Source organism: Heliangelus exortis, chromosome 3 (genome assembly GCF_036169615.1).
Source record: "Heliangelus exortis chromosome 3, bHelExo1.hap1, whole genome shotgun sequence".
Taxonomy (NCBI): Eukaryota; Metazoa; Chordata; class Aves; order Apodiformes; family Trochilidae; genus Heliangelus; species Heliangelus exortis.
The window spans coordinates 23,058,138-23,070,745 of record NC_092424.1 but is presented as its reverse complement, the minus strand read 5'-3'; the positions used below and the strand labels follow the sequence as shown (position 1 = coordinate 23,070,745).

Genomic DNA, 12,608 nt, shown 5'->3' with positions numbered 1-12,608 from the left:
AGGGCAATTAGTAATGGAATTAAATACGATTGCTTCAAGAATTACATGTTCTGCATATATCTTTATTAATATAGCCACGATCTTCAGAGCCAAACATTCGGCCAGCAGAGCACATGGAAGTGTCTCATTAGGGCACCTATTTACATATGTGTTCTCAGCTCATGGATGAGAGCTTTCCAGCAGCAAGCAGTAGTCACCGCTAGTACTGGTAGCAGACACCTGCTTGAACCACAAGGACATTCTGGCTTCATTTAAGCCTCCTTTTGCTTCTGTAAGTAGGGGCAGTGAAGCTAATGGGACAGCGTGTGGGCAGAAGGGTGAGCAGCCTCTGGCCCAAGAAATTGCAAAACAAATGCTAAGCACTGAGAAGGATTTATAGGTATGGAAAAGCCCAAGAAAAGGTAACTATATCTAACATTTATACCACTGCTTCTGTGGTGCTGATGACCCTGCACGGCTGTCACATGTCCGCAGGGAGATGTCTGCACTCACTTTGGGGTGAATGACCCCACCCCATACAGGTAGTTTGTAAAGCACTTCTGGGTTTCTGGGAGCTGTATAACTGTAAATTAGCCCAGGAGCCAATTTCTGCATTTTACACTGTTTTGCCAGAAGATGAAGTCATTGTGTGCGTGAAAACACACAAGTACGCACCTTATTAAAAAGAGGAAACAAAAAGTAGCAATGCCAGGGAAAAACTGATTCTCACCTCTGTGTACCTGGCTGTGTGAACACTGAGGAGCAAAGGCAAAAGGGCAACACCAGAGCAGGACCCTTCCCAGCAGTGCTGCCAATGCTACATCTGCCTGTGGTGGCTCATCAGAGCAGTGGCGCCTGAAACGCTCCCTTCAATTCTGCCATTCCAGGTGGATCCACTCTGAGACCAAACCCTCCACTTGGCCCGCTGCACCACTCGCAGCTTTTTTGTGTGTGCTTAATGATTCTTGACTGGCCATTTAGCCTAGGAAGTGCCTGTATGGCTTCCCCCCCCTCTGTTTTATAAACATTGTCACCATCCACTCCGCACACGGCACTGAATAAAAGGAATCTCCAAGGGCACAGCTGTGAGGAGCAGGAGCACACAGAGATGTGCAAGTGCGTGCAACGTTAGGTGAAAAAAATGAAGGGAAAAACTGCCAAGAAACTTGACCAAAGAGAGCTGGTCAGTAGAAACTGGGCCAAGTTCACAAACCTGTGGGATAATCTTCCACTAAGACTGAAAAAAAACCCATAACCCAAAAGTGATTAAAAGAAGGATTTCTGTGATTTGTTGGGGGGGAGGCGAAATGTAACAAACTAATTTAAGCTAATGTAATGTTTATAAAGTTACTTAGATAATAACACCATCTATGCCATTATAATCATTAAAACCCAATCTATGTTTTTAAAAAAAACCTTAGATGATTAACACAAAATCAAGTTGATGTGAAGGAACAATTACTTTTCGAAAAAAAATCAGGAGGTCCTAATATTCTGTAGAATGAGGGAGGATGCAGCTGTATGTCGACAGCTTTCATATCCTCATTTGAATAATGTGGCCTGAATCTGTCACTTTATTCATCCTCCTTATGCTCAGTGTACTCTGCATCAACAACAAATTAAGTTGTAAATAAGAGACAATCATCACTTTTGTTTTTAAGCAGCTTCTGCATGGAGAATTTCAATGTACTGTTTCTTTTTGACAGAAAGAAAGGGATTCTACACTCTGCTTATGTAAGCACAAATATGAGGAAACCAACTGAAATGAAACAATAAGGGAGCACTTGAGAACTGCTCCAAAATGTTCTTGGAAGTACATTTCTACCACCACATAAATCTCCTTTTTTATCAGGATATGTATAATGAAAACCGTTTACTTTACTTTAGTAATTATTCTTACTTTGCTCTGAAATGTCAATGATTTTTTATTTTTACATGAAAAATCCTACAAACTCCCCTTTCCTCATCTAGGCATAGAGAGGGTACACCTCAACAGGAAGAACAAGTGAATAAAGTCAGCTGTAAACTTTGTGTACCCAGAAATACTGTTAATCTCTAATAGGATAACATGATAACTTTTCAGGAACAAATACAGCATGCAATAAGGAGGGAGGGAGGAGGAAGAGATTTTCTTACCTTTACATCTGAGAAGTAGGTTTTCAGCATATTGGAACTTGGGTACCGGGTGTAAAAGAACATGAGCTTGGCCTTTTTCAAGTGATTCGGTGACAAACCTTCCTGCATGTAGGATTAAATTAGTAAAGGAAAATGCTGTTCTTGAGAAAGCTGTTTCTGAACGTACCAAGCTAGCACAGTGCCCACTTAAATACTCTACAGTTCCCCAAACTATAGGAGAAAGTACTAAAATTTAAATTGCTGCTGTTATTTTTCTGTAAAATAGCTAAACAAGGGATGCAAGGTCTTGCAACTTAAACCTTGTATTTCCTATTGATTTTGGTGCTGGGTCTCGAGAATCTTGCAATTTTATGGCTTGTGTGGCATATGTACATTCACTTGTTGCTAAGGAAACAAATGCACGAAGCGTGTGCTGCAGAAAACTTAGCAGCAACTTTTTCTCCTTCTCCTTTGCAGCTCCAGATAAAGTTTCTTTTTCTCCCAGTGTTGTGCCACTCACAGGAAATAAAGCTGATGCATGTGAGACAATCGGAGGTGTTTTATCATTTTGAGCAATGTTTTACACAGGCAGTAGGCTGCACCTGTTTCGTTCGTGTCGATAAATTTTAACATCTTGAGAAAGTCTCTCTAATCCTGCTGTTGCTTTGCTCCAGTGGCTGCCTTGCAAATCAAAGGGAAATTTGTAACAGGCAGAGCCCCTCTGCTGCTCAACTCCCTCTTCCCCCCCCCCTAAACTTGTCGCCTCCTGATTTACACAGTTAACTCCTCAGAGAACGAAGCTGTACTTGGGGCTAACCAATCAATAGATGTGGGCTAGCAGATCAATAATTGGTCACTTACCCTATAAGGCAGCCTATTTATCCTGAAAACATCATTACCTTTTAGATCTGTAAACAGAAGCAACTAAAAGAGTTCCCAAGGGAATGTGAAGCTAAGCATAACAATCTCGGCTTGCCGATTTTTCTCCCAGCTTCTTGGCTCTCTTTTGTGTACTGCGTGCTAGGACGGCTCTGGTCACATCTGTGCCGCAGGCTGGCCCTGCCATTTCCTCAGCAAATTAATGGCTTTATAATTTATCAGAAATGAAGATGCACGTGGAGAAAATCAATGTGGCCCCCACAAGGTCAATTAAGGGTTTTTCCCAGAAGCTTCTCTAAGGACTGTTTCTCCTAAACAGAACTGTTGGAAATTTTGCTCTGTTCACACCTTACAGGGTTGGGGGGGGGGGGGGGGAAGGGGGGGACAGATGCACTGCAGCCAAGGTGCCTCCTTAAGGCCAGGCACACATCAGCACAGAACATCTCATTCCAGACCTCAGAATGGGAAACCTAGACTAATTTTTATCAGCAGGATACTGACGATTAGCTAAGATTTTTTTGTAGCAGAATTCCTTTTTCCCTAATTCAGTAAATCTACTGAAACCCCCTCATTTTATTTCAGCTACAAGCTTCATTTTTAGATGGAAAAAAAGTAGCATTAAAAAACAAAAAAAAAAAAAAAGAAAAAAGTTGTTGACAATCTTAGTTTAAAAACCTCTTATTATCTGGAAGTACATAGAAAACAGCTCAGCTGAACTTGCATTTTGGTTTAGATGCTTAATGATTACAAAGAAGATAATTTATGACTGACATACTTCTTGTGCCAAGAGAAGAGTTGAAAGAACCTCCAGTTACCTCCATTAGACTGATAGAGAAGTCTAAAAGAGCATTACACTCTGCAGTGCCATCTGTCAAAATACGTAAGTGAAATAATAGTAGCAAGCTGTCACCTATTGCTTAGTGATAAGAGTTTTAGACAAATCAAAACTTCTGTGCCAGAAATCCATTTTGTTATGTGATCCTTTCAGAAAAGCAGGGGTCCAAAGGGGTACTCCAGTAAGTAAAAGCTAAAAAAAAAGAATCCTAAGTCTCCTTAATTTGCAATTCCTCTGACACGGACAACATGTTAATATGGGGTTTGGGGTATATTGCCTTTCAATGCGAGCTCAAAGATGGACTTAAACTTTTAAAAAAAGCTCTCATATTTGCTGGATTTAAGCATATTAGACAGTTGTCTAAGCACTTGGAGTCCTTCTGCACTTAGGATTTTTAAATATTTTCTACTCTAATGCCAGAGGATATTGAATGAAACATGTATTAAAAGATGTTCTGAGACTCAAATTCCCAGAAATCCATTTTTTATTAAAATTATACTTGTTCTTAAGCACTTGGCAGCCTTAAAGCAATATCAAATATGCAACAAATCTGTATATCTTGATCCTAAGTTTAACGCTTTACTGTGATAAAAGATATGATCAGTAATAACCTAGCAAAAAATAGTTAATGACAGACTTAAGAGCTAAGAATTAGATAACCCATTGCTATTTCAGTAAAAAAAAAAACAAAACAAACAAAAAAAACCCAAAACCTGAACTGACCAATTGCTTAATTTCCTTTTTAAGTGCTTGGGCTGAAAAGCAACTGTTCTTCCAAGAAAGCACTAGCTGTTTCCAGGATACTTACACACGCACAATGACTCATGATGAAATAGATTCAGTAAACATACAGCTGTACCGAACACGAGCTAAGCCCCATTCAAGGCCAGGAAAGAAAACGAGCACAAATAAATATTAAGGAGGTAAAGGGAGGAGGGGTGCCGAATGGAACGCAAACAAGCTCTGTCCCAGCAGCTCGTGTGGCTTGCCTCAATTCTCTTAGCTATAGCTTTGTGAAGACAGATGACATTCAATTCTATGGGTAATGCAAAATAGACAATAACTGCTGAAACTTGAACCAGCTGCCAGGTGTAAAAAAAAAAAAAAAAAAAAAAAATAGAAAGGGAAAAAAAAAAAAGGAGAAAAAGAAAAGATGATAAATCCATAAATTAATGAAAGACATCTGCTCAGGAACAGAAAAGATCAGAAGAACAGTGTATTGCAGCTGAACCTAAAGCGGTGTTCAAACAACCTGAGAGTCTCAGCATTATGCGTTTACACAGTGCAACGCAGCCCCACCTAAAGCAGCAGCTGCAAAAAGGCAACATGCTAAAAAATAGGAATTGAAAGACTGGGAATCATACATATACACACTCTTTTGTGTTCTAACTGGAGAAGCACAGGGGTGGCATTGCACTGGGTTTGACTCATTTGCACTTCAATCCTCCCAGGTAGTGCTCCTCTTTTGCAAAAATATTTTTCAGTGCAGATGATCTTTCACTCCTGTTACGCTCAGCCTGAGCTCCCACAAATGCTCTAACAGGCTTTTCTAGCCCACACATGTATTGAACTGAAGGAAAAGAGGTAAGAATAGGCTGTATCAGGTAAAAAATCTGCACTAGCAAAGCCAAGTTGCTCCTTAAGTTACACCTCGGGTGCTTTCAATCAGCAAAGCTCTAAATAGCTGTATCACAGAGCATCTTCCAAGACCCTCCAAAGAATGAGCTGGCTGGAAAGTATTCATTCATTGCACAGGTTTTATCAACAGCATAGAGCTAACCAGCTTTTGCTATACAATCACTTTTTTTTTTTTTTTTTAAGTTTAATTAGTTTAATTCTACTCAGATGTAATAACTCCTCATTTCAAAATGCTGTAATTCACTAATTATAGCTTTCACATATTGGGACTGTGAAACAGGTTCCAGTTGGATTGGAATTCTGTTTAAAAATAAATAAATTGCAGAAAGTTTCACTAATGTGTTAAAGCTTTCCTGCCAGGCAGAGCATACTAAACTTCTTCACCTTTACAGATATCTTAACAGTACACAAACTACTACTGTGCTTCAGTTTTGATCTATGCAAATGCTTTGGGACTGAACAAGGCTATTTTTCTTGGGATGCAAAGAGGATGCATGACAAAGGAAGATCATGCAGAAAAACAATTAGCTGTCTGTTTCTTTTGGAATTTGAATAAAACTTAATATTTGATTAAACAGATTAGTTTGCAAAGATACAGACTGCATTCATGACCAAGATGGGAGTTCATACTGCAGGTGCATCTTATCTTGTTTAGCAACATATGCAAACATTAACCATTTCCTTCTGCAATTCAGCAAAGGATCAGATATATTTTACAGGTGTTGGTTTAAAACAAACAAAAAACAAAAACCCCCAAAAAATGATAAACCAAAACCAAACCAAAATACCTAAGCCAAACAAAACAAAAAACAAAAACCAAACCATCAAAACCCAGGCTGGTTCAGTGTTTTAGCCTACTACTAAACCTGAACCTGCCTTTACCTGCTAGACTTATGTTCTCATCCTGGCTGTATTACCCAGAAAAACAGACGTAGCTTTCTGCAGGGAAGAAATACCTGCTTCTCTCAAGAAACATATTCCTTACTTATGCACATTCAACCAGGTAAAATAATAAGCCACAACAGAATCAACCACAAACAAACCAGCCTCCATACTGCACCTTTCTCTGGAAACTGCAAGCTACATGGACACATGAGCTGCTACTAGAAAAAAACATGCCCAGAGGTATGCCAGGGCACACGTTTTGTAGAAGAGCTATTTAATAAATCTGTTTGTGCTAACAGCTCTGTAGCTAAACCCAAACCAAACTGTAGTCTGCAATAGAGTCTAGGTGGGAAAGTTAGAGCACTTTCATGCTATCAGGGAAGAAGAGGGGCAAGGGAGAAGGCAGGGAGTCACTCCACTTGTTGTTGCCCCCAGCTAAGCCTGGTAGCTGAGCAGGACTCTCACCCCTGTTTCAGCAGAAGCAATATTCCTCCCTTAGTGACTGCCAGCAAGGCTGAGCAGGAGAAGGGGGGAGAAAACAGCAGAGATGAGGATGAGATGCAGAGAGGATCAGGTGCAGCCCTAGAACTACTCCTAGTTCACATGCCTGGCACTTTTCCCCTCTCCTCACTCCTCTCTCAGGATAGGAGAACTGCTTTTATACATAGTGAGCCACTGTACTGTTTGGCTGAAACTGCTTAATTGCTCTGGCCTAAATCTTGTCCCCAGCTGCCTGTCCTGCTGACCTCAGGACTGCATTCTGAGCACTGCAGCTTGCATTTCAATACACAGGAAAGGTTTTTGGCTTGGATCTCCAAAAGCAACTGGTAGTGCCTGATCCTGGATATAAACCAAATCCTTTGTTGGGCCTTACAACGTATATGGTGAAGTAAAGACTTCCCTGATCTGCTCCCTAAAATGTCATGTCCACTACCATGTGGGTCTGGAAAACTCCAAGAGCTAAGGAAGGTGCTTTCAAACTGAGAACACTTGCCCTTATGGAAATGGGATTATTCATACAGCAGCAGTTCTTGACTCAGACTTGACCTGAGTTGGATCAAAGATGGGTGGTGATGGGCTTTGGAGCTGCAGCACCTGCTTTTATCTCAGTGGTGCCCACTGCCATGGGAAGGATGGGAAGTCCAGGTAACCAGTAGGTCTTAAACCCTACCAGCATCCTCCTGAGGATTTAACATGTTAGCATAAAATGTGGTTAAATTAATCTAAACCCACCAAAGTTATTAATTCCCTAGAAGATACCTAGTGATGGGACACAGACTTGTGCATCTGCCTTCATGTGATATCTCTGGAAAGGGGACAAGTTCCTCAGCATCACTACCATTACTCAGGGAGAGGCAGAATTATTCAGTCACAATTACTTTCATCAACCTGGGAATGAAATTAGCTGCATCTAAAGCTCTGTGCTTGTGCTGTTACCTTCTCCTGGGGTAAAATGTTTATCTACCTTTCATGCAAAATTCTCAGTTTTAGTATTGGACAAACATGGTGTTTTATTCATTTTTGATACAATTGTACTTAAAAGAAAAACCTTTTGACCAAAAAGAACATCAGGGAAAAAGATGCAAGAAGTGGGAGGTGTTATTGGTAAAAAATAAAAAAATAAATAAAATCTAGTAATAGTTTCCAGGGAAAATAAAAGATCATTACTATGTCTGGATATGCCTAAATAAAGGCAGAGATGGATTGTGTTCCCCTAACTAAAGCCTGCTATTGAGATAAAAAGAGAGATTTTATTATCTTTTTTTTTTTTTTTTTTTTTTTTTTAACACTGGGGAAGTGTCCTGTAAATTTAATACAGCTGAAGTTTTATATTTAATTGTTCTCTCCAGCTTTCCAAAATAATTTGCTTTGTGTATGTTAGGACAAAAGATTTCTGTGTATGGCTGAACAGAGGTTAATCATGCATAGCAGGCAGCTGCACAAGGACTGAGGAACAGACCTCTGGGTGGGGGAAAGAACCCGATGTAGCCTGAATATATCGGTACCTGTGTCTTTTGTGCTCCGTTTCCCTTACGTGCTTGAGAGCTGGAGGCTGACGATGGCCCTACCATGGCTCCCTGAGAGCCCCAGCCACAACAGCATTAACACAGGTCACGCGTTGGCCTGGCAGGGGAGGGAAAGGAGGTGGCTGTGGCTTGAATGGATTTTGTCTGAAGGCAAGGCCCCTCCATCACTTCCCTGCCTGAGGAAGGACCTGCCGGCCCAGGGAAACCCACTGGCACTGGGGTCATGGGCTTGGCTTGCTTTCTGACACCATAGGATGGTCTAAAGGGCTTGGGGAGGGTTGAAAGATCTATGTGGTCACTGTTGCTGAAGGGAATGCCGTCAGTCAGCGCCCAGCATTTTATTTGGCCTCATAAAGCCCTTCACCCACTCCCCTGTGAGCACCTCGCTCCCACAGTGCCCAGGGCAGGCCCTGGGACATGGGCATGGCCCCTTGTCCTCTCCTGCTGGCCACCGCTGGGTTTGGGCTTGTCTTTCAAAAAGGATATTGCACTTCCCGAGTAGGGTGAGATTTCGGACATGTCTTGCAGGTCACCACACTCAGACTTTATGAGGGACAAGGAGAGGCCCTCAGCAGCGCTGGGGGGGTGTGCTGGAGAGCAGGGGTGGTGGTTCATGTGGTGTGATGACATCTTGGTCCTCAGGCTGGTGGTCTCCCGGGTCAGGTCGAGGGATTCAGGGGAGGAGCGATCTTTCCCTGGGAAGGAGGCTGACGGGGCACCCAGGGGACTCTGGAAGGGGTAAGCCATGAGAGGCAACGGGAAGGGGTGTCGGAAGGAGGAGGTGGAGAAGCCGGCGGTGGCTGAGAGCGGGGACTGGTGCAGGGGGGCGTGATGGCCGCTGGCTGGTGGGGCCGAGGCAGATTGGTCGGAGGAGTTTTTGCGGACGACGAGGGGCAGAGCCTCAGTTTGGTCGGTGGCACTGGGCATGGGGACGCTACCAAAGGTGTCGAGGGGGTTGGGAATGATGACATCCCCAAAGCACTGCAGGCGCTGGTTGGCCGTGTGGAAATTGTGGTTCTCCCCATTGACGGCGAACCTCGCCTGTGGGATCTGGAGAGGGGGGAAGACCTGAGGAAGCTGGCGGGAGGGCTTGGATGAGAAAACTTTGACCACCGTGTCCACAACTTGCGACATGGCGGTGTTCAGCTCCTGCTTCAGCGTCTCAGCCAAATGTTTGCCTTCAGGGTGGAAAGCGTTCGGCCCTTGCTCCTTCTCCTTGGGACCTTCTCTTTTTGGCTTGTTCTCTGCTATCTCCTGCTCACGGATGAGGGCCCGTGCCCGGTCGATGAACTGCCCCGGGTCCAGCTCACACATCTCGTTGTCCGACCTGCCGACGGAGTCACCAGCCCTTGCATCCATGGTTTCAGAGCGCATGCTGTCTTCAGACAGGTTGCCATCTTCATCATTTTCAGAGTCGGTGCTGTCGTAGATCTGGTAGAACTTCTCCTGCAGCTGGCGCAGCTGCTTCTGCATGTCCTCCAGCTGCTGCTTCAGCTGTCTGCGCTCCTCTCGCTTCTGCTCTTTCCTGGCCGAAACCAGCTGCTGGAAACTCTGCTGCTGCTGTTGTGGCAGCTTTTGCTTGCGTTTGTTTTCTCTGTAACTTTCTCGGGGACTCACAGACTGCGGAGCTATTTCTCTTTCATTTTCATTGCCCCTTAATGCCACACTAGGGGAATGGCTCATACCCCGAATTATATTCTCAACCCGGGCGCGTTTAGCTCTCAGGTGCTCGTCGCATAACCGATCCACATCAAACTGGCTCATAGTCGGCCTGCCAAAAGGGGAAAGACACTCTTGGGGGCTGTCTCTTGAAGAGTTGCTGCATACATCCTCCTGATGTACTTCTGAGCCTGTACTAGAGAGACCGCTGGCTTGGAAACTGGGCTCCGTGCCACCATTTTTGTTCATGTTATTTTTCAACAGCTGGGAAATTATGGTTGCTCCTGGAAAAGGCATCATGGCATCTTCATATGAGTTCGCCCTCTTCAGCAGCTTGCGGAGTACATTTGACTTTTCCCCATCTGCATGCTGCACCACTGAATACTCGACATCCTGCTCTGAACCTTGGGGATTCATGGCACTAAAAAACGTTGCTCTTGCCTTTGCAAAAAATGCAGATGCTGTCCCTACCGTCCTTTTCACTCCAATGTCAACTCTTCTTCTCTTGGTTTGCCTGCTTAAGAGGGCTGTGCTGTCATGGTCAGGCATCACTGGACTGTTATTGTGCCATCTTCAAAAGCTTGTCAGCTGGGCTCAGCTCAAGAATCCTGGGACCCTGGCCAACAGAACAAAAGGACTGATGAATCATTTTCTTTAAATTTCTCCAAATTTCCTGACCTCAATCCTGAATAAAATGCAAAATGCATAGGCTCTGGGATTTATGGCACATTACAATTATTGCAATTTATTATGCACTCTGCTTGAAATGAAACATTTTTAAATATTTCTGCTCCACTGGTTTAAGATGGATTAAGATTTAAAAAAGCAAAAACTGCTTAAGCACCAGTAATATGATTCTCTTGCACAAATGCCTAAAATGATACTGTTTATCTTCAGAAGAAAGAGTAGATTAGAAGAACACAGCCTCTGACAACCAATTGATTAAATTTAGGGCATTGAGATACATGTTACAAAAGAAGATGAAAGTACTCCTTATTTAAGATTTATTGTTAAAACAAGAAATTGTATAAAATTTGGATTAAAAAAATTCAATTGCAATGTAAAAACTGGGATTGCAGTTTTGCTTTTTAAAGAGGTAAAACTGGTAAATAAACATTCGAAGGTCAAAACAACAACTTTCACTTCATAGTAGGTAGGATAGTACACGTGAATGTAAAAGGCAAAGAAATCATACATGCATTTAGGCTTACACTAGGGAAAAAAAAGAAACCCTCTCTTAAATCATTAGGGAAACATTTATTCAGCAAAGCAAAAATGCATTAAAATATTTTATGGTCAGGATTATATTTACAGAGATGTGATCAAATAAAGGGCAAAATGTAGTTCCTTAACACAGCCTCATATGTACCAGTGCCTAGCCACGTCAGTGTTTCTGATTCCCCATACATTCTTTCCCTTTTCTTAACTTTCATTCTCCAAGCAAGCCCCACTACCAAAGGCTGAAGATTTTTTTTTCCGAACCTAAAATATGTGACATGAAATTTTTTGCATAGCAGAAACGAGTCATGTTTGGTGTCACATCTCTCTGCCTTAGAAAAATCTCCAAGAACAGTATCTCAAATGCCCAGTGAAGCCCTTCTTATATGTAATATTTTGAATACACAGAATCTTATTTCCTGTGACATGCAGAAAAGATGAGAAAAAATATGGAAAGATGAAAGAAATAACATCAATCAGCTGCATGAGAAAGGAAGATACCTTCTCTTTATATGAACTCCCATTGTTTCACAGGAACACAGCATAAAAATACAACACACTTTCTTGCATTTTCTAAAAGGCTCTTGACATAATTTGTGACTTATTAACTAGTGATGCTAAACTCACACTGCACATAAAGCACTAGATGCTCTTTCCTGTTTCTTAAAATTTAACACTGAGGAAAATTAAAATATTTTTCATGCAATGCTTATCTAATATTAAACTTTACATTTGCTTAACAGAGCACAATCTTCACAATAACAGGGTATATTGCCAAAGGCAGCATGCAGACTTTTTGGAATTGCTCCCATCTCTTTCGGTTCACCTGTAAAAACATCTACGTGCTCCCTAGGACTGCATCTGTGGCTAGTTTTAAAGAATGACTATCCATGCAAATAGGCACAATTTCAGCATGAAATAATCTGTAAAATCAAGACAGTAGGCAATGCTTAGTTTGCAACCGGGATAAAATAAAATAAAACAAAATAAAATAAAATAAAATTTAAAAAAAAAAAAAAGCAAAGCTTTTAATACTTAGAAACATTATGTTTACTCTGCAGCCTTTGCCCATATATTCTGGATGTACTAAAAGAATTTTCAGAGATTTGGTGTCAGAGACAGTTATGCTAGGGATGTGATGTTTGTTTACATTACTAGTTCCTTGCATACAGGAAAGCAAAGAATGATAAAAATATATTAAAAAAAAAATGTCATGAATTCAGATGGAAAATCCAGAGCCTTACACTAATATCAGGTCACTGCCTTCAGAGACCATTCCTTATCAAGAAGCACACTAAGTGAAGTTTGGAGACCTCACGATAATAATCAAATTACAAGGAGCTAAGTTGCAGAGGCCCAGTTCCACCACCTGC

The 12,608-nt window shown here is 41.9% G+C and overlaps 1 protein-coding gene across 4 annotated transcripts in view; it reads right to left on the bottom strand.

Moving 5' to 3' along the window:
* The window catches only part of PROX1 (prospero homeobox 1), a 50,359-nt gene that overhangs the window by 31,625 nt on the left and 6,126 nt on the right, over window positions 1-12,608 (bottom strand). For all 4 annotated transcript variants that reach the window (XM_071739624.1, XM_071739627.1, XM_071739626.1 and 1 more), the window contains 2 exons: window positions 8,845-10,633; window positions 2,116-2,223 (listed from right to left, as the gene is read on the bottom strand). In XM_071739624.1, the coding sequence (XP_071595725.1) occupies window positions 2,116-2,223; window positions 8,845-10,566 (1,830 nt within the window). In that variant the 5' untranslated portion in view covers window positions 10,567-10,633. The remainder of the gene's footprint in view (window positions 1-2,115; window positions 2,224-8,844; window positions 10,634-12,608) is intronic.